At 43.6% G+C, this 22319-nt stretch overlaps 1 protein-coding gene across 1 annotated transcript in view; it reads right to left on the bottom strand.

Moving 5' to 3' along the window:
- MTA3 (metastasis associated 1 family member 3) overlaps positions 1–22319 on the bottom strand; it is a 429588-nt gene that overhangs the window by 262556 nt on the left and 144713 nt on the right. The window contains 2 exon segments of the mRNA XM_030195789.1: positions 5038–5137; positions 21265–21370. Coding sequence (XP_030051649.1) covers positions 5038–5137; positions 21265–21370 — 206 coding nt within the window.

Here is a 22319-nt window from a genome sequence, read left to right as displayed (position 1 = left end):
GGCAGACACTGGATGGAGGGGACAGCAGAGAGGGCAGACACTGGATGGCAGAGAGAGAAGGAAGACAGTGAAAAAGAAGATGAGGAAAGCAGAAACCAGAGACAACAAACTGTAAATAAAATATATATTTTTATTTTTTTTGCTTTAGAATAAAGTAGTATTGTAGCTGTGTTAATGTTTATAATAGAACATGTAAACAAGGTAATCTTTTTATTGGACTAATATTAATACATTTTGGCTAACTTTCGGAGAACAAAACCCCCTTCCTCAGGTCCGGATAGGATATTGTAACAACACTATACTGTATTGACCTGAGGAAGGATGCTTTGGCCTCTGAAAGCTAAATGTATTAGTCCAATAAAATGGTATTATTTTATTTTATAGATTTGTTTTATTTCTATTTGTTAATTTGTAAAGTGGTGATTGGTAATTGTTAGTTTTTTCAAATTTACATCTGCTGTCTTTATGTTTTGCACAGTACTAGGGGACATTTTCTGTTTCTGTGGTGTTGCATTGTATGCATAGTCTGGCATCTTGGGGGTTCAGTTTAATTTTTGTCTAAATAGAAAGTTTATTATTGCTTATTCTATAGTGGATTAGGGTGTATCTGTGTTTGTGAAAAAGACATGGCTTTCGGTTGGCATTGACTGTGCAAGATGGACGATCTGTGTTATTCTGCCTGGTTTTGTTTTACAGTAGGTGAATTGATGTTCTAGTGCTCACTGTAGTGTTTAAGATGCTTTCCTTTTCCTTGTGTGACTTGTAGAAATTACTGCTTATGGTATGCTAGAATTGCTCTATAGGTCCTGAGTGTTTTATATTCTCGGCATGCCTAGTACTAGATTTTGGAGAGGGGGGGTGTTAAAAAATGACCGGCCCCGGGTGTCAACTACCCTAGGTACGCCACTGCATAGAAATACTTGTAAAACAAATAGGAGGAAATATTTTTTCACTCAATGAATAGTTAAGCTCTGGAACTCTTTGCCAGAGGATGTGGAACAACGGTTAGCGTATCTGGGTTTAAAAAAGGTTTGGACAAATTCTTGGAGGAAAAGTCCATAGTCTGCTATTGAGACAGACATGGGAAGCAACTGCTTGTCATGGAATTTGTAGTATGGAGTGTTGCCATGATCTGGGTTTCTGCCAGGTACTTGTGACCTAGCTTGGCTACTGTTTGGAAAACAGGATACTAGGCTAGAGGAACCATTGGTCTGACCCTGTATGGCTACTCTCATGTACTAGCAGGAGTGTAGCTGGAGGACTCCCGCTCAACTTAGAGGAAACAGTGTCTCAATATACTGGATCCTCTGAGATGAAAATAAAATCATATATGTATGTATGTATAAGTATGTATGTAGAAGACCTCAGTTATTGACACTAAGTATAATTATACGATTGGCTCAGATGGCCCAAGTTATATCTGGTTTTCCCATGTTCAAGTCAAACATATAATACAAACATTTAGAAGATCTTGGAACACCTTTGCTTTATGTGTCGAGAGAGAGAGATAGTTCCAAATATAATAATAATAATAAATGTATGTATTATATGTTTGACTTGGACATGGGAAAACCAGATACAACTTGGCCCATCTGAGCTAATCGTATAATTATACTTACAGTGTCAATAACTGGGGTGTTATATATATATTTTATATGCAGAAGTCCCAATATTCAGATATTCTACATATATGTTTATAAATACTTATATGTAAGCTTTATACTTATATATTCAGTGGTGCTAGCCATTCGTACAGAGCCATCAAAATGAGCAGTGCTTCTTAACCCAGTCTTCAGGGTACACTCAGCAAGCTGGGTTTTCAGGATATCCGTAATGAATAAGCATGAGATATACAGACACTCCCTGCTATGCAAATCTACCTCATGCATATTCATTATGGATATCCTGCAATCCTGATTGACTAGGTGCGCCCCGAGGACTGGGTTGACAAGCACTAGAATAAAGGAATAGCTTATAGTGATTGCCTGGGACCCCGCCCAGAACAGGATCATACCTGGTCCTGTATTTTTAACTCTAGGAGACCAAGGGAAAGAAATCCACACACACACACCACCAATAAAAAAAAAAATATATATATACATCAAAGGCCTTCAGGAGAGAGTGTGGGTCCCACTTAATGACAGTGAGTTCACCCAGAACTGTCTCAAAATCCCTCAGATCCCATGCTCTTTTATTAAGAATGCATTAAGTCATAAATTAACTGGTTACATCACAAATCATAGGTCACAAACTTTGAAAAATCATTGGCTAGATTATATTCTGCTTATATCTGCAAGTTCAGGGGTTTAGGATACTTCCCAAAACTGCCAGTGGTTCCAGTACAAATCTAACATTTATAGGAATGGGGAACTATCATACATTATTCCATGCATAATCCCTGTGCTCAGACATCGGAATACATCGCATTCACTTCCCTGTTCTCTTCCAAACATGTTTATGTGTAATACAAGTTTTTTGCATCAGGTGAAGACAGCATTTAGTCATTTTCCATCTTATTTACTATACTAACATTTAACTTCTAATATTCCTCTCTATGAATGGGGGCACCGTTATTATCAAATATAACCTTAATATCATCAATAGTTTATTGGTACTTTCTATATCACTTGAACTGATAAGGCAGGGCTAAGCGGTTTACATACTATAATACAGATAAGAAGGGGAAAGGAACTCCATTGTTTAACAGGAAAGAGCAGTCATTCACTCAGTGTAGAAGACGTACAAAAGATTGACAGGGAAATAGAAAGAAAAGGAATAACATTATCGTATAAAGGGGACAGAGACAAAAGGGAGGGTGAAAGGAAGTAGGCAGACCTTATTTATCTGGAACTCCAAATGCTTGTGTGAAAAGTTTGGTCTTGAGTTGAGATTTGAATTGTTTCAGAGATGTGGTACTATGGATGGACAACAGGAGATTTGTTTGATGTGCTCTTGACTAGCCATTTGTTTAGGTAGAGAAACACGTGCATTCCCAGTCTGCATAGTGATGCTGTAACTATGGCTAAACATTTTGTGAAGACCCTGGAAGCTGAAGCAGGACAGTTCTGTTTCCCTATGTGAAATCGCAGATATTTCTTATGACTGGCATGTATCTGTATATGGGTATAGGTGTCCTTTAAATCCAGACAGCACAGTCAATCTTGTTTCCAAATCATGGGAAATAGGGTGCCCAGGGAAAGTATCCTGAACTTTTGTATTGTCAGATATTTGTTCAGGGCCTTTAGGTCTAGGATGGGACAGAATCCTCCCCCACCTTTCAATTTTTTTTTGTGACCAGGAAGTACTTGGAATAAAATCCCTTCTCTTTTCCCCCTGGTGAAATAGGTTCAACCTCTTTGGCTTGTAATTTGGAGGACAGTTCCTATAAAAGTAATTCTTGGTGCTGAAGGCTTAACTTTGATACATGCAGTGAGCAAATTTGGCGGTATTGTTTTCAACTAGAGGATATAACCTGTCTAGACCATTTTGAGAACCCACTGGTATGAAGTTACAAGGGGCCACTTTGCTTGGAAAAATTTCAATATTCCTCCTACTGGTAGATCCTCCAGAATGGCTATTATGATAGCTGCTACGCTCTCTTGGAGTCAGTCAAAAGCTCATCCCCTGCTTTGAATGGAGAACAGGTTGGGACTTTTGAGTCCTCTGCTGCCGTGGGTGGGAGTAAGAACTATTGGAATTCTGGTGTGGATGAGAGGCTGGAGGGAAGGTCTTCCTTTGTCCTCCGCCAGAGTATCTCCTGGATAAGAAGGCTGAACCAGGAGTGGGCTGAAACAGTGACTTGATGGTGTCAGTGCATTTCTTGATAAGGTCAGCAACCTCCTCTACCTTGTCACCAAAAAAGGTTGTCTCCCTGGCACAGAACATCTGCCAGCTTCTTCTGAACTGCTGGTTCTAGGTTTGAGGCATGCAACCAAGTAAGTCTGCACATCCCAATACCCATGGCAGAAGCCCTCTAAACCACATGGAAAGCATTATAGATTGCCATATGCTTTTTATGTGCCTGCTGTTTGGTTATAAGCTGGCGGAGTTTCACGGTCTTCTCTGGGAGTAGAGTGTCTGCAAACTCCGCAACACTGCTCACCAAGTTCTGCAAGTGCATGCTCATTAACAGCAGGAGACAAGTATATAGTCTGAAAATACTATCTTCCAAAAGAATCCAATGCCATGTCAAGAAGCCCTAGTGAGCCATGGCAAAAAAAAAAAAAGTGTCAAAAACCTATCTGGGACAATAAAAAGGGTAGAAGACACTGGCCTCATGTGAACACTTACATGACCAAATTATTTTACAAAAGAAAAGAGGTGACAATCGAGGAAGAAAAAAAAGAGAGAAGCAAGCTGAGGGGAGATAGTGCAAACATGACCTCTCTGCTCTGCGGAAAAGACAAGAGTGGCTTGGTCCTGAGCAACAACAGCGGGCAGAAAGGAACATGCATGTATGGTGAATTGCCCTCAAAACCTTTGTTAAGATGCTGGACAGCAGTTTCCACACCCGGAATTTGCTGCCAGAGGATAAGGTGAAAGCATCTAGCATAGTTTGATGTAGAAACAGTTTAGCCAAGTTTCTGGAGAAAAAGTCCATAAACCATCATTAGCCAGATTGATTTTGCAAAGTCATTACCATTCCCTAGGTATGAGTAAGGAGGGTTGGATCTGCTCTTTGGGATCCTGTTAGGTACTTGTGCACCGTCAGAGACAAAATATCTCTGGTCTGATGCTGTATAGAATTTTTTAATGTTCTGTTCTTAAAAGCTATGCAAATAGGAGGAGGAAATGGAGAAAATCGATTTTGTTGCCTCAATCTACATATCTTGATTTACATATTACAGTTGGTAATAACTGTCAACATCAACCATGGCAGTGACAGTGCACAGGCACTGTCACAGAATCCTTTGGAATTAATAATCCTTATAATCACACATTTTATACTAACAGTTGCAAAGTACTGACCAAATGTTAAACTAGGTGAAAATAACTCAATGAAGAAGATCCTCAGAATACCTCAAAAAGATGTCTTACCAGTGTGATGTCTCGAGAAGCAGCAGCAGCACTCATGTGTAAACTAGGTTGTCTGACGGAACTACTACAGTCCAAAGCTCGAGCAAACGTTCCCACCGCACTAAGGTAACAATGTTAAAAATAAGTTAATTATATCTGCAGTTTTAACATTTGCCCAAATAAAGTACAGTAACTATTAATAGGTAGCGAGTGCCGACCCTCACAAATCCTACAGTGGGGGAAATAAGTATTTGATCCCTTGCTGATTTTGTAAGTTTGCCCACTGACAAAGACATGAGCAGCCCATAATTGAAGGGTAGGTTATTGGTAGCAGTGAGAGATAGCACATCACAAATTAAATCCGGAAAATCACATTGTGGAAAGTATATGAATTTATTTGCATTCTGCAGAGGGAAATAAGTATTTGATCCCCCACCAACCAGTAAGAGATCTGGCCCCTACAGACCAGGTAGATGCTCCAAATCAACTCGTTACCTGCATGACAGACAGCTGTCGGCAATGGTCACCTGTATGAAAGACACCTGTCCACAGACTCAGTGAATCAGTCAGACTCTAACCTCTACAAAATGGCCAAGAGCAAGGAGCTGTCTAAGGATGTCAGGGACAAGATCATACACCTGCACAAGGCTGGAATGGGCTACAAAACCATCAGTAAGACGCTGGGCGAGAAGGAGACAACTGTTGGTGCCATAGTAAGAAAATGGAAGAAGTACAAAATGACTGTCAATCGACAAAGATCGGGGGCTCCACGCAAAATCTCACCTCGTGGGGTATCCTTGATCATGAGGAAGGTTAGAAATCAGCCTACAACTACAAGGGGGGAACTTGTCAATGATCTCAAGGCAGCTGGGACCACTGTCACCACGAAAATCATTGGTAACACATTACAACATAACGGATTGCAATCCTGCAGTGCCCGCAAGGTCCCCCTGCTCCGGATGGCACATGTGACGGCCCGTCTGAAGTTTGCCAGTGAACACCTGGATGATGCCGAGAGTGATTGGGAGAAGGTGCTGTGGTCAGATGAGACAAAAATTGAGCTCTTTGGCATGAACTCAACTCGCCGTGTTTGGAGGAAGAGAAATGCTGCCTATGACCCAAAGAACACCGTCCCCACTGTCAAGCATGGAGGTGGAAATGTTATGTTTTGGGGGTGTTTCTCTGCTAAGGGCACAGGACTACTTCACCGCATCAATGGGAGAATGGATGGGGCCATGTACCGTACAATTCTGAGTGACAACCTCCTTCCCTCCGCCAGGGCCTTAAAAATGGGTCGTGGCTGGGTCTTCCAGCACGACAATGACCCAAAACATACAGCCAAGGCAACAAAGGAATGGCTCAGGAAGAAGCACATTAGGGTCATGGAGTGGCCTAGCCAGTCACCAGACCTTAATCCCATTGAAAACTTATGGAGGGAGCTGAAGATGCGAGTTGCCAAGCGACAGCCCAGAACTCTTAATGATTTAGAGATGATCTGCAAAGAGGAGTGGACCAAAATTCCTCCTGACATTTGTGCAAACCTCATCATCAACTACAGAAGACGTCTGACCGCTGTGCTTGCCAACAAGGGTTTTGCCACCAAGTATTAGGTCTTGTTTGCCAGAGGGATCAAATACTTATTTCCCTCTGCAGAATGCAAATAAATTCATATACTTTCCACAATGTGATTTTCCGGATTTAATTTGTGATGTGCTATCTCTCACTGTTACCAATAACCTACCCTTCAATTATGGGCTGCTCATGTCTTTGTCAGTGGGCAAACTTACAAAATCAGCAAGGGATCAAATACTTATTTCCCCCACTGTATATCAGAAGATTGCAAAATCTAAGTGATATTCTTAAAATGATAATGGAACAATATATGCCATACCAAGTGCATCTACTGCTTCTTATACTGTCTCCTTATTAGTGATCTGTGCCCTACCTCAGTTGTATATTAAAGAATGACACGGGGATGGGGACGGGGACGTGGCAGCGACAGATCCCATGAGGATGGAGAAAAAATCCACGGGGACGGGGAAGGGATGGGGACAGAGTCTACGAGGACAAACTTTGTCCCTGTGTTATTTTCTACTTTGAAGCCTGTTAATGAACTGGATTGTTATTTATGTTTGAGTGATGCAGATAACAATATTTTGATTTTTTGGAAGAACAAGCAAACATGCTGGCCATTTGCATGGGGGAATCCTGTACATCCTGCTACCAGCACATCTTCTAAAAAGACATCTTCTATTGCAGGAGGGACTGTGGAAGACAGGAGAGCTAGACTGAATCCTAAGATTTAAAAAATCATAACAGTGCTTCATAGGGCATATTTCTCCCCTCTAGGGCATACAGAACGGGTTATATATATATATATATATATTTTTTTTTTTATTATAATAATTCCAACATAAATCGCACACATCAAATAATAATATTATTGAAAAACTCACAATTTAAAGGAAAAGAAAAAAAAAATGTAGTCCCCACTTGTTGATCCAAGAACAGGAAAATAACATTAACCTCATGCATATCAAAGTAAATTACTTCTTACTCAAGCAGACAGAACCAGGAATATCGCTAGCAGGTATAACGCTCTACAATCCAAGATTAATGCAGTATTATTCTTTTGTTACACTAAATGCTTTTAACTTCTCTAGGTCAAAATAAACATAATTTACTGAATTCAAGGAAATATAACATTTACATGGGAACCTTAACATAAAGGTCCCACCTATACGCAAAACTCTCTCTTTTAATAACAAAAATTGTTTTCTCTTCCTTTGAGTTTCTCAAGCAAAATCTGGAAATACTTGAATTTTTGAGCCAAAGAATGGTGAATTAATGTGGCGGAAAAAGAGTTTTAAAATATTGTTACGATCTAATTGCAGAGCAAAAGTTACCAATAACGTAGTTCTTTCTGTTATAGTCTCTAATGAGGATTCTAAGAGTTCTGTTATATTCAGATCATCTTGAGAGTTAACAGGCAATGATTTCCCTTGTGCTCCAGAAATATACATTGCTCGAGTAATCGGAGGGTACATCTCAGGGGGTATACCTAATACTTCCTTAAGGTATTTCTTAAGCATGTCGATTGCTGGAAACAATGGGCTTTTAGGAAAATTAAGGAAACGTAAATTGTTAGCCCTCATTTGATTTTCTAAATATTCCGTTTTGCGTTGTTGGAAATTGCTATCTCTCATTAGAACATTTATTGAGGAATTGATTGTTTTCACTTCTTTATCAAAATTCTCCATTTTTATAGTTTGTTCTGCATTTTTCAGTTGTAAATCAGATTGTAAACTCTTTATATCCACCACTGCACCAAAGTACCTGAGATTTGGTGCAAGCTGGTATTCAATCTTTGGATTGCTTCCCATATAGAGTCCATCGTGACGGTAGCTGGTTTCATAGCTCCAAGGTTCAAGGGCGATTCCCCAGGGCTTTTTTCAGACAAAATTCTTGTCGAAGCTGGTAACTGCACTGGCGTCGACGCGGCCGCGGGGTCTCCACACCCAGCCGTTGAAGACCGGCTTCCGGATTCAGCGCGCTGTTCACTCGCGCCCGTCGCCTCTCGTCCTGGTCTTGGAGGTGCCGTCAAAGAGGGAGGGCTTAAAGACACTCCCTCAGCGCTTAGGTCTAATCGTTCACCCGGACCACCTTGAGCGAGCATTCCGGTTCCCGGCGGTTGGAGTCCCGATTCTTCCAACGTCAACTGCCTCAAAAGAGGGGGCTCAACCCTGCCTGTGGACGTAGGCACTCCGGATTTACCCTTCCTCTTTCCCATAACGGGTCTGAGAACACTCAATTGAAGAAGTTTTCAGAGGCTTTCAGGAGCTCTTTCCCGCACGTCTGCTCAGGCAGCCATCTTGGATCGTTTTTCACGGGTTATATTTTTTACCCATGGACATTTTAACGGAGTGGATTAGGATTCCTTGGGGTAGTAGAAATCAGCTATTGTTAGGGTTGGAAGAGTAGAGGGTGGTGGTGAGGAAGGTTATTATAGCTGCTCATTGTTATTATTGTTTTATATTTGAAATTTATACACAATAGTTGCACAGAATACATAAAATCATAATTGTTTGAGGCTTCTGCAGATGAGGACGGAGCCCAAGGGGATGGAGTGGGGACGGGGACAGAACCTGCAGGGATGGGGCAGGGACGGAGACAGAACCCATGGGGTTGGTGCGGGGATGGGGACAAACTTTGTCCCTGTGTAATTCTCTATTGTATATGACACTGCTCTCAAGAACAGTATAAGCAGTAAAGTTTCACAGAGTATGGAACTATGGGACTGTACAAACCTCCCTGTACCAGACCTCCATGAAAAATGCTTACCCATAAAAGGCAACATTGCTCACATATATCAGATGTTTTCCAAAGTCAGCGGTATTCACAAAAGTGAGTCACATCATCCAAAGACACAGGGATGTAACTGGTCTCTTATAGCACAGGACATCAGTTCACAGTTTTCACCATGTATGGCCTTTCTTTCACACAGAAGTAACCTCAGCTACTCAAGTTAATTGCAAAGCTCAATGAATTAGGCAGCTGTTGGGGAGATGGGAGGTATTGGGGCTCATTTTCAAAGCACTCATTCATACAAAGAACCATAACAGCCTACGGTACTCTGTGTGTCTAAGTGCTTTGAAAATGAGCCCCACTGTGTGTCTGATCAATCATACTATCTATAAAAAAACACATCTGTAACTGGTGAGCAACATTGCTTTGTTCATTGAAAAGCAGGATTGAGTCGGGCACTCAAGTGGGTGACTCCCAAATTTAGGGTTGCTCAACCCTTTATACTGTTTTCAGTTTCAAGAGCAGCCCACACTAACAGTGCAAGAGTTGTTAGCTCAAAGGGATAAACCGGCCAGAACTGCTCGACCAAGGCATTGTCCACCACTGAAGCCTGGTCCAAGTTGCAATGCAAAGTAAAGGTAAGAAGTGAGGAGTATGTCATGCTTTGTAAATAGCACCGGACTTCAGCAGTATTACTGTGGCTGCAGTAGCCCTAATCTGATGAGACTTTGCTCTGAAGCTGAGAAGAATATTTGCTTGTTTATAACAAAGTTGGATACAGGAAGATAGCCAGGGGTGCATCAGTCTTATTGGGATCAAAGTAGATGAGCAACTATGTAGACTTTCTGATCAGCTCAGTTCTTTTAAGAAAGTACATGAAAGCAAATTTACAGTCCAGAGTGTGAAAGGCCTTCTTGAGTTGGTTTTCATGTGGATTTGGGGAAAAGGTAGGAAATGTGGACAAAATAGATGTCCCCATTGTTGAGCTATCAATGTTGGAATTTGGTGCTTTCACAGAGGTAGAACAGCCAACTGCTTCAGACATGAGAACCAGTAGGGTACAATGAGAATCATGGTGTTTTGTCTGTGTTGGAACTTCGGAAGGTTTATCGCAATGAGAGAGATTGCCAGGTATTCATACAGGAAAGACCAGGTCCATGGAATCAACAATACATCCAGAGCTAGGCATCCCAGGAACAAAAGGAAGGAGCAGTATAATGGAAGTTTGGCGTTTTCACTGGTGGCAAAAAGTTTGACCTGCGGTGTCCCCCATTCTTGGTAAATGGAGTTTACAAGTGGTGTGTCCAGAGACCAATTGTGGGACCAAAGGACTTTACTGAGATTGCCAGCTATTTGGGTTTGCATTCCCAGAATGTAAGCTCTTTGAATGTGTATACAATCTTCCTTGCTTGCTGACATAAACCCCACTTGGTTTTGTTTATAGTGGTCAGGGGTTATATGGTCAGATGGGGCAATAGGGTTTCTGCCTCCTTACACCCACCCCAAGATACAGTGGACCAGCCACCTCCAAGATATGGGGTGGCAATGAAGACAGAGGCTATGTTCCTTCCAAGGAGAAAGTCTGTATTCCTTATAATAACAAAGCAATCAGACAATAACAAATAGTAATTTGTTATGAGAGGGCGAGAGAGTGATCACTGCTGTAAAAAGTTACTCACTATTGATCATCTCAGCCTCTGCCTAAATACAAAATAACAGTGCTTTATATACCTGAAAAATCTTTAAGAATGTGAAGAAATACCTTGAGCAGGTAATATACACTCTCGCAATCCCTGTGCCACAACCCAAAAGAAAAAGCAAAGTTGATTACCTGTAAAAAGCAATGTTGTTCACGTGTAACAGATGATTTCAGTCAAAAGCAGGATTGATCAGACACACAACTGGGTCACATCATTCAAAGGAGCAAGGACAGAACTACTCTCCCGAACCTCAGAACTTCAGTTCAGAGCATGCACAGCCCTTCCTTTAATCCAAGTGGTTGATATGGATGGATCTCTCTGAACTAAACCAACTTCATCAGGAGAGATAAACATTGACATGTACTCCTCAGCATAGGGTTTATGTATCTGTAGTCAGGATGAACATACTAACATAGCAGAAGACGGCAGATAAACACCTGTATGGTCAATCCAGTCTGCCCAACAAGATAAACTCATAGCATAAGGTATGATATGATACTACATATGCATATTTGATCTTGATTTGTCCTTGCTATTTTCAGGGCACAGCCCATAGAAGTCTGCCCAGCACCAGCCATATTCTCCAACTACTGAAGTTGCCATCAAAACCCACTCCAGCTCATCAAATCTCTCCTATTCCATGACTCGCCAATTTCCTCTGGAGTCTTTCATGAGGTACTTTGTCAAATGCCTTTTGAAAATCCAGATACATAATATCAACTGGCTCACCTTTAACTACATGTTTGTTCACCCATTCAAAGAAATGTAATAGATTGGAGGCAAGATTTCTCTTCACTAAATCCATGATGGCTTTATCTCATTAAACCATGCTTTTGAATATGCTCTGTAATTTTGTTCTTTATAATAGTCTGTACCATTTTGCCCGGCACTGATGTTAGGCTCACCGGTCTATAATTTCCCAGATCATCTCTGGAAGCTTTTATAAAAATTGGCGTTATATTGGCCACCCTCCAGTTTTCTGGTACCATGCTTGATTTTAAAGATAAATTACATATTACTAATAGTTCCACAAGTTCATTTTTCAATTCTATATGTATTCTGGGATGAATACCATCTGGTCCTGGCGATTTGCTGCCCTTCAGTTTGTCAAATTGTGCCATTACATGCTCCAGGTTTATAGAGATTTCATTAAGCTTCTGTGACTCATCAGCTATGAATATCTTTTCTGGCACTGGTATCTCTCCCAAATCTTCCTTGGTGAAGACCGAAGCAAAGAATTCATTTAATCTCTCCACTATGACTTTGTTTTCCCTGAGTGCCCCTTTTACCCTTCGGTCATCTAGCGGTTCAACTGATTCTTTTACCAGCTTCTTGCTTTTAATATATCTAAAAAAAAAATTACTATGTTTTTTGCCATCAATACAATCTTTATTTCAAAGTCCCTCCTTGCCTTCCTTATCAGCGCTTTGCATTTGACTTGCCATTCTTTATGCTGTTTCTTATTATTTTCAGTTAGTTGGTTCCTTCTTCCATTTTCTGAAGGATTTTCTTTTAGTTCTAATAGCTTCCTTCACCTCACTTTTTAACCATGCTGACTGTCAATTGGTCTTCCTTCCTCCTTTTTTAATACACAGAATATATTTGGCCTGGGCTTCCAGGATGGTATTTTTGAACAGTATCCATGCCTGATATAAATTTTTGACCTTCGCAGCTGCTAATCTAATTTTTTTTCACTGTCCTTCTCATTTTATCATAGCTTATTGACTTTGTGGTGATTATTTCTGATAATAGAAACTTATGCTGGCAGAAATCTGTTGGTTGAAATATGATTGCTTGCCTAATGATGTAGAGGAAAGCGGCACAGCCGAGAGATGCTGATGGGTGGAAAAATGGTCCTTTATAGTTTCAGATGTCTTTTACCATTATCTCCAAAGAAAGAGTCACCCATGCAAGGCACACCTGCCCACTTAGAATGTATGTCCTCACGCAGTCCAGAGGTATGCAGCTATGCAAGCATCTAGCCACAATTACACTACTACTACTACTTATCATTTCTAAAGCGCTACTAGCCGTACGCAGCACTGTACACTTGAACATGAAGAGACAGTCCCTGCTCGACAGAGCTTACAATCTAATTAGGACAGACAGACAGAACAAACAAGAGATAAGGGAATATTAAAGTGAGGATGATAAAATAAGGGTTCTGAACAAAGTGAATACGGGTTAGGAGTTAAAAGCAGCATCAAAAAGATGGGCTTTTAGCTTAGATTTGAAGACGGCCAGAGATGGAGCTTGACGTACAGGAAGTCTATTCCAGGCATATGGTGCAGCAAGATAAAAGGAACGGAGTCTGGAGTTAGCAGTGGAAGAGAAGGGTGCAGCTAAGAGAGATTTACCCAGTGAATGGAGTTCCCAGGGAGGAGTGTAGGGAGAGATGAGAATGGAGAGGTACTGAGGAGCTGCAGAGTGAATGAACTTATAGGTCAATCAGAGGAGTTTGAACTGTATGCGGCAACGGATAGGAAGCCAGTGAAGTGAATGGAGGAGAGGGCTAATATGAGCATAACGACACTGGCGGAATATCAGTCGTGCAGCAGAATTACAGACCCAGAAATCCTAGATGAGGTGTCAAAAATGCCATAAGAGGTACATATAAGGTAAGTACCACACTCCTCTGCATCTGTTAGTATGTTAGCAGTGTTTGTGTGTGAAAAAAAGGCTTGGTAAGAAAACATTTTTGGAAGACAATGTGCCTGTACTGGACCATATAAAATTGATGTGCTGCTATACAGGCTAACAGTATCGCCCCCTGAAACACTTTCTTGAACCAACTTTTGTGGATGTCTTCCAGATGGAAAATTAGAGAAATTACTGCACTTCTTGACCTTCCTCAACCATGACAAATGCATGATACAGTTGGACCTTATAGTTCATATCTATCCTTTTAGAGATTGTCTGAACAGTGAGTGGATTCTACCACACACAGAACTGCTGGTCCTGCAATAAGCCATAGACAGGAAGCACAAAAGTTGCTTTTGGTGCCTCAATATAGTTTAAGAGGCCAAAAATGACCCCCTCAGTTCAGCATCTTCCTGCAGAGGAAAAGGATCTTCCTTAGTAATCTTCTGAACAAATTGCAAACAAAAAACGTCCTCATATGAGATTCATTCCTGGCAGGGAGGAGAGATGGATCAAATGGAATTCCTGTATAATCTAATTTAGTGTCATCAAACAAGGGAGGATGAGTATCAAAGGGCTCTAACAGATCCTCCTGGCTGAAAAGCAATGGAGTCTATAGAAGATGGTGGTAGCAAATGTACTGGCTTTTTTACAGATTAACTGGCTGTGCTGCAGCTCTGTCTCTACATTTTAGACTTAGCAGCTCTGTCTCTGAATCTCCCCCACAAATTCAAACTTAGTGGGTGTGACCTGATTCTCTGTTAGAGGGGCAGCCTTCTATACCAGTTTTTCTTGAGAAATCCACCTTTTTTACAGATTAACTGGCTGTGCTGCAGCTCTGTCTCTACATTTTAGACTTAGATCCCTCCCACCCACCCCTAGAGTGATAGTTCTTATATACCCTCCCAAGCAACCTAATCTGCCTGCAGATAACTGCTCTGTCTCTGTGTTCAGGCCCTTCACCTCCTTTCCTCCCACATTTTTCAAACATAGTGGGTGTGACTTGTTCTTACTGGGCAGTGCCTACCTGCCTGCTGCCTACCATTCCAGTTTTAAGCCTCTAATCCAGCTCTCCCGTTCTATCTATCGCTTAACACCTCAGTCACTACATATACACCCGTAACACCTCAGTTACTACTTATGGCCCCTTTACACATTCTCTTCCTTGCCCTGTCCCTTCCTAATCTTTTTCCCCTCCCCCTACCGCTGTCTACCACTGGAACTCACTGCCCACCCATGTCCTCTCCCATCTTGCTCACTACTGCAATACCCTACTCACCCCCGTCCCTCACCACCTCACCATCTCTCCTGTCCCCCTCCTCCTTCCTAGCTCTCAACCTTCAACACTTCCTTCCTGCCATTAACCCATCCCCATTCCTCCTAAGCGCATCCCGTCTTCGTCGCCTTCGTCGCCCTACCTCCCCCACCCTCCTCCGCACTCTCTTGCTACTCCTCCTGCTATCCGCAGGAGACATCAATCCCAATCCAGGTCCCCCACACCTGTCCTCGTCCTATCCATGCAAACGTTTCCGGGATGTCTCCAATCTCATATCTATTGCGCTCCTCCCCCCCTCTTCCCTCCCCTTCTCATGTGCACTGTGGAATGCCCACTCGGTCTGCAACAAACTTCCCTTCACCCACGATCTCTTCATCTCTCATTCCCTTCACCTGCTTGCCCTAACTGAAACCTGGCTCTCCCCTGATGACTCTGCCTCAGTTGCGGCTCTATGCCATGGAGGCTATATCTCTTCTCCCACACTCCCCGCCTAGTTGGCCGCGGAGCAGGCGTTGGGTTACTACTTTCGCCCTCCTGTAGTTTCCAACCCCTCCTCCTACCACAGTCTCACTGCTTCTCATCCTTTGAAGTCCACTCCATCCGTCTATTCTACCCGTTGCCACTCAGAGTGGCAGTCATTTACCACCCCCCTGATAAATCCCTCTCGTCCTTCCTCACCGACTTCAATGCCTGGCTTTCTGTTTTCCTTGAACCCTCATCTCCATCCCTCATTCTCGGAGACTTTAACATACACGTTGATGATCCGTCCAACTCTCACGCTTCTCAGTTCCTCACTCTAACATCCTCCTTCAACCTCCAGCTATGTTCCACCACCCCTATTCACCGTGATGGCCATTGCCTTGACCGCGTCCTCTCCTCTTCCGGCTCACCCTCCAATTTCCACACCTCAGCTCTTCCTGTCTCTGATCATCACCTGATCACCTTCACACTTCTTCACCCTCCCCCTCAGCCCCGCCCAACATTAACCACTACTTCCAGGAATCTCCAGGCTATTGACCCTCCCACCTTATCATCTAGTATTTCTAATCTCCTCCCCACCATCATGTCCTCCGAGTCTGTCGACGAGGCTGTCTCCGCTTACAATGCTACTCTCTCCTCTGCTCTGGACACCCTTGCACCATCCACCTCCCGTCCCACAAGGCGTACTAATCCCCAGCCCTGGCTGACCCCTTGCATCCGTTACCTTCACTCCTGCGCCCGATCTGCTGAACGCCTCTGGAGGAAATCTCGCACCCATTCAGATTTCCTTCACTACAAATTCATGCTATCCTCCTTCCAGTCCTCACTATTCCTTGCCAAACAGGACTATTACACCCAATTGACTAATTCTCTCAGCTCTAACCCTCGTTGTCTCTTCGCCACCCTTAACTCCCTCATCAAAGTGCCCTCCGCTCCCACCCCCCCCCCCCCCCTCACTCTCTCCTCAATCACTGGCTGACTACTTACGCGACAAGGTGCAAAAGATCAACCTTGAGTTCACTACCAAGCCACCTCCTCCTCTTCACCCTTCAACCCTCTCCCTCAACAAGCCAACCCAGACCTCCTTCTCCTCCTTTCCTGATATCTCTGAGGAGGAAACCGCCCGCCTTCTTTCCTCCTCAAAATGCACCACTTGTTCCTCTGATCCCATCCCCACCAACTTACTTAACACCATCTCTCCTACTATCACCCCCTCCATCTATCATATCCTCAACCTCTCTCTCTCCACTGCAACTGTCCCCAACACCTTCAAGCATGCCGTAGTCACGCCACTCCTCAAAAAACCATCACTAGACCCTACCTGTCCCTCCAACTACCGCCCCATCTCCCTCCTACCCTTCCTCTCCAAGATACTTGAGCGCGCAGTCCACAGCCGCTGCCTTGATTTTCTCTCCTCTCATGCCATCCTCGATCCGCTTCAATCCGGTTTTCGCCCTCTTCACTCGACAGAAACAGCACTCTCTAAAGTCTGTAATGACCTGTTCCTTGCCAAATCCAGAGGCCACTACTCCATCCTCATCCTCCTCGATCTATCCGCCGCTTTTGACACTGTCAATCATGACTTACTTCTTGCCACACTGTCCTCATTTGGGTTCCAGGGCTCTGTCCTCTCCTGGTTCTCCTCCTATCTCTCCCACCGCACCTTCAAAGTTCACTCTCATGGATCTTCCTCCACCCCCATCCCCTTATCTGTTGGTGTTCCCCAGGGATCGGTCCTTGGACCCCTTCTCTTCTCAATCTACACCTCTTCCCTGGGCTCCCTGATCTCATCTCATGGTTTCCAGTATCATCTCTATGCTGATGACACCCAACTGTATCTCTCCACACCAGACATCACCGCGGAGACCCAGGCAAAGGTATCGGCCTGCTTATCCGACATTGCTGCCTGGATGTCCAACCGCTACCTGAAACTGAACATGTCCAAGACCGAGCTTATCATCTTTCCACCAAAACCCACTTCTCCTCTTCCTCCACTTTCTATCTCAGTTGATAACACCCTCATCCTCCCCGTCTCATCTGCCCGCAACCTCGGAGTCATCTTTGACTCCTCTCTCTCCTTCTCTGCGCAAATCCAGCACATAGCCAAGACCTGTCGCTTCTTCCTCTTTAACATCAGCAAAATTTGCCCTTTCCTCTCTGAACACACCACCCGAAATCTCGTCCACGCTCTCATTACCTCTCGCCCGGACTACTGCAACTTACTCCTCACCGGCCTCCCACTTAGCCATCTATCCCCCCTTCAATCTGTTCAGAACTCTGCTGCACGTCTCATATTCCGCCAGAACCGATATACTCATATCACCCCTCTCCTCAGGTCACTTCACTGGCTTCCGATCAGATACCGCATTCAATTCAAGCTTCTCCTTCTTACCTACAAATGCACTCAGTCTGCTGCCCCTCACTATCTTTCTACCCTCATCTCCCCTTACGTTCCCGCCCGTAACCTCCGTTCACAGGATAAATCCCTCCTCTCAGTACCCTTCTCCACCACCGCCAACTCCAGGCTCCGCTCATTCTGCCTCGCCTCACCCTATGCTTGGAACAACCTTCCTGAAGCCTTACGCCAAGCCCCCTCCCTGCCCATCTTCAAGTCTTTGCTTAAAGCCCACCTCTTCAATGCTGCGTTCGGCACCTAACCCTTACTGTTCAGTGAATCCAGACTGCCCCAATTTGACTGCCCCTATCGGACCGACCGTTCACTTGTCTATTAGATTGTAAGCTCTTTGAGCAGGGACTGTCTCTCTTTGTTATATTGTACAGCGCTGCGTAACCCTAGTAGCGCTCTAGAAATGTTAAGTAGTAGTAGTAGAAGTAGTACTGGCTCCTCCTATTCAAGATAAGACAGAGATAGCAGAGACAGTATAAGGCCTTTTTCTGTGCAGGGGTAATTCCTGTTGAATGGACAGGTACCTCCAAAGGCTCCTGATAACTGATGTTGAGGCAAGTCCTTACAGCAGATCTTTATAAATTCACTGAACATTTTCTTGAGTGCAGTCGTTCCAAAAGAGACAGTGAAGTAGATGATGAGGGCTCATCGGCCACGTCACCAGCACCAGAGTAGTTCTTTGAGTAGTGTTTCATGTAAGTGTGACAGAGGCAGCAATGTATCAGAGTTCTGTGCAGGTCAGAAATGAACACTGGGGTTGCGGATCTATAGCAGAGTTTAAGAACCACTTCTTGGCCTCAGAAGAGACTGAGCTTATGTGCTTAAGATTGTCTAAGCGTGAGTAAGAAGTGGAAGAAGTCACCATCCCTTCAAATTCTGGCAGAAGCTCTGATGGCTGCTGCACTACAGTTCTGGTAAACTTTGGGGTCAGCTTTTCTCTGTTTAGAGTCATTCAGCGATCACCTTGGGCAAGAGAAATGTGCAGACTAGCAAGCCTGGAGGTTGACAGTCCCTCCAGAGATGATTTTTGACTCGTATGCGCAGGGCTATGGTCAGCCAGGCAGTACTGACCCTCTTCTGACTTTTCTCTTGCAGCAGATGCTTTTCAGCCTCCAAATGCCACAGAGTAGATTTAGATGATCTCTTCACATTCTAGGAGACATACAAGCACAATGTTGTCATCTTCTTAAGCACAGTCTGGACCCAAATAGAAAAGACACTTTGAATAAATGTCCAAGTTCTGGATTTTTCTGCTGCACTACTGTTATGATTCTGCCGGTTTGGCTGAGGGGGAGGGGGGGACGTCTCTTCTGATTGGCTGCCAGGGGTTGTGCTGACGTCAGGGGATAGTACTTTAGCCTGCAGCTGAAGAGTTTCTCTGCTTTTGCGTTACTTACGCTTGGTGGTAACTGGAAAGCCTGATAGTTTTCTCTCAGAACGTGCTCTAGGTTCTGATAGGTTCTGACAGGGATCTGTGTTGTGTTAGAGTATTCTTTTCCTTCCCTCTGGGTTAGCTGCTGCTGAGTGTGTGTGCGTAGCTCTGTAATCAGGGTCAGCTACTCATTGTTTAGTGGGGGCTGGGTATTGCTCAGCCTCCGGGGCTCTGGGCTCAGTGAGAGCTTCTCCTTTGTTTGTTTGTTTTAAGGATTTCTCTTCCCAGTGTCCCGGCCTGCTGGCTCAGTGAGTTTAACCCTTTGTGTACTGTGTGTATGGTGTTCCTGCCTCTGCCAGTGTGTTTGTTCTATCGGCCCTGCTCCCTCTGGGGGGAAGGGAAGCGTTCTCTCTGATTGTTTGTTGATTTTTGGAACTCTCTCTCTGCTGGCTCTACAAGCTTAACCCTTTGTGTTCTGTTTGCCTCTGTCTACAGTGGGTTTGAGGCAAAGGCTTTCTGCCTTCCTTTTGTGTCTGGTTCCTCTGGCTTCTGCCTGGGGCTTCCTACCCTGGTGGGGGGGGGGAGTTGCTATGTTAGTTCCCCTGTCCTGCGCTAGTCCCCTGGGTGGGCGAGGCCCGCTCTGTTCCTTTGTTTCTCCCTCTGCCCTATTGCTGGTGTTCAGTACGTGTCTGGCATCTTGGGGCCCGGGGGGCCCTCTGGGTTCTTTCACCCCTCCCTGTGTGTGATTGGGTTCCAGTTCAGCCGTGAGTCTCGCACGAGTGGCTCTGTGTGCGTGGGTTCCGGTTCGGCCGCGAGGCCCGCCTGTATGCCTTCTTCCTGAGGGACTGCGGGGAGGGGTAGCTTAGGGGTATTAGATAGCTGGGGTGTGTGGTGGTGGGTTGGTCTCCCCTTGGCCTCGGCCAGGGCCCAAGGGCTCACGACCAACCCAACGGATTACAACTACAGGCAAGGTCGGAACCCCTACTTTGGCAATATTTTTAATGTACAACTTGTGAAGGAAAACAAAACCAAATAATTCATTCATGAGAAGAAATAACAAAGAACCATGGCCATCTATCCCCCCTTCAATCTGTCCAGAATTCCGCCGCGCGTCTTATCTTCCGCATGGACCGATATACTCACATCACCCCTCTCCTCAAGTCACTTCACTGGCTCCCGATCAGATACCTTATACAGTTCAAGCTTCTCCTACTAACCTACAAATGCACTCAATCTGCAGCCCCTCATTACCTCTCTACCCTCATCTCTCCGTACGTTCCTACCCGTAACCTCCGCTCACATGACAAATCCCTCCTATCAGTACCCTTCTCCACCACCGCCAACTCCAGACTCCGCCCCTTCTGCCTCGCCTCACCCTATGCTTGGAATAAACTCCCCGAGCCCATACGCCATGCGCACTCCCTGCCCATCTTCAAATCCTTACTCAAAGCCCACCTCTTCACTGAAGCTTTCGGCATATAACCACTTACCTCTATTCAGGAAACCTACACTGCCCGATTTGATTGACTGCATACTTGTGCTTTAGATTGTAAGCTCTTTTGAGCAGGGACTGTCCTTCCTGGGTTAAAATTGTACAGCGCTGCGTAACCCTGGTAGCGCTTTAGAAATGTCAAATAGTAGTAGTAGTAGCAATGCAGCAAAAAAAAAAAAAAAATTAAAATCGAGGGAGAGTTTCAATTCACATCTACTCATTAGAACAAAAGAAAACAAAACGAAGAGTCTAAGAATACCACTGCACACAGAAATGCCTATGCAAGTTCAAAACTTTGAACTGAAGTTCTGAGCTTTAGGAGAGCAGTTCCATCCCTGTGACACTGAATGTCACCCATTTGTGTCATTAGCACACAAAACTGTACATATATTTACACACATGAAATTTTAAAAAGTGCCATTTTTAGTGTATTAAACATACATTACACACAGAAAATGCTTTATAAAACTACCTCCAAAACGTATGACAAATGAAAAACATCTGAGGAAAATGAGCATTTTATTTGCAATATACACAAGTAAACTATTTTTTTTAAATACAAATTATGAAACTTACCGTGCTATGACTAGAAACTGGTCTATCTGTCGATCTATCAGAGGGCTATCAGGATCCCATACTTTTTCTTCTAGCTTTGACTGGTCTCTCTCATCTGTTTCTCCAGCTAGGAAGGTACAGAAGGAAAAAAAAAAAAAAAAAAAAAGCTCTAGTTCAAATTACGACTTCAAAATAAGTACTTGTAATGCCAAATGATTTGAGGACTTGCTGAAAACTTTGATTTGTAAACTGTGAATCAGTTTAAAAAACAAACAAAAAAAAACAGTTCCCAACCCAGGGTAAACTTACTAATTATTTAACCGGAAGAATACTTTCATACTATGTAAAAAAAAAACTATATCAAAATAAAATCTAGAATAACTAACATATCTTTTCAAATGAGCCTTTATTTGTGCAGCAGAATCAGTGTGCAGAGAGCTATATCTCTTCCCCACAGAATTTACAATATAAAGAAAACAAGGAAGAATACTCAAAAGCGTACAAGAAAATAAATTTCACAACCTACAAAGTAAAAATGTACAACATTTTGATAGATACTACCATGGTCATTGTGCCAAAGCACATTAAAGCAATGTTAGCTGGATATGGTAAAATAATTACGAGTGTAATTTTGCAGAAGAGACCTTAAACTGTCAAGGCTCAGAAGTGCATATGATGTCTTTATAAAATAGCCTATCTGACAGCTCCTGCACACTGGAATACCTGCTCTGAAGAAGTAATGATATGTGTGTACATGTCAGTACAAATCAGTTCTATGCAGGGCTGGTGTTAGACATTCTGGGGCACAGAGCAGAAATTAATTTCCAATCTACTCTGCTCCCTGCTCCCTCCCTCAATTCCTCCACCCATCATTACTACCACACATAAAACAACTTTAAATTACTTCTTCAAACACAAGCACATAAGTATTGACATACTGGACAGACCGAAGGTCCATCAAGCCCAGCATCCTGTTTCCAACAGTGGCCAATTCGGGTCACAAGTACCTGGGCAAGATCTCAAAACAGTACAACACATTTTATGCTGCCTATTCTAGAAATATGCAGTGGATTTTC

This window comes from Microcaecilia unicolor, chromosome 3, assembly GCF_901765095.1.
Source record: "Microcaecilia unicolor chromosome 3, aMicUni1.1, whole genome shotgun sequence".
Classification (NCBI taxonomy): domain Eukaryota; kingdom Metazoa; phylum Chordata; class Amphibia; order Gymnophiona; family Siphonopidae; genus Microcaecilia; species Microcaecilia unicolor.
Note: the sequence above shows the minus strand (reverse complement) of the source record. Positions and strands in the feature narration are given on the sequence as shown.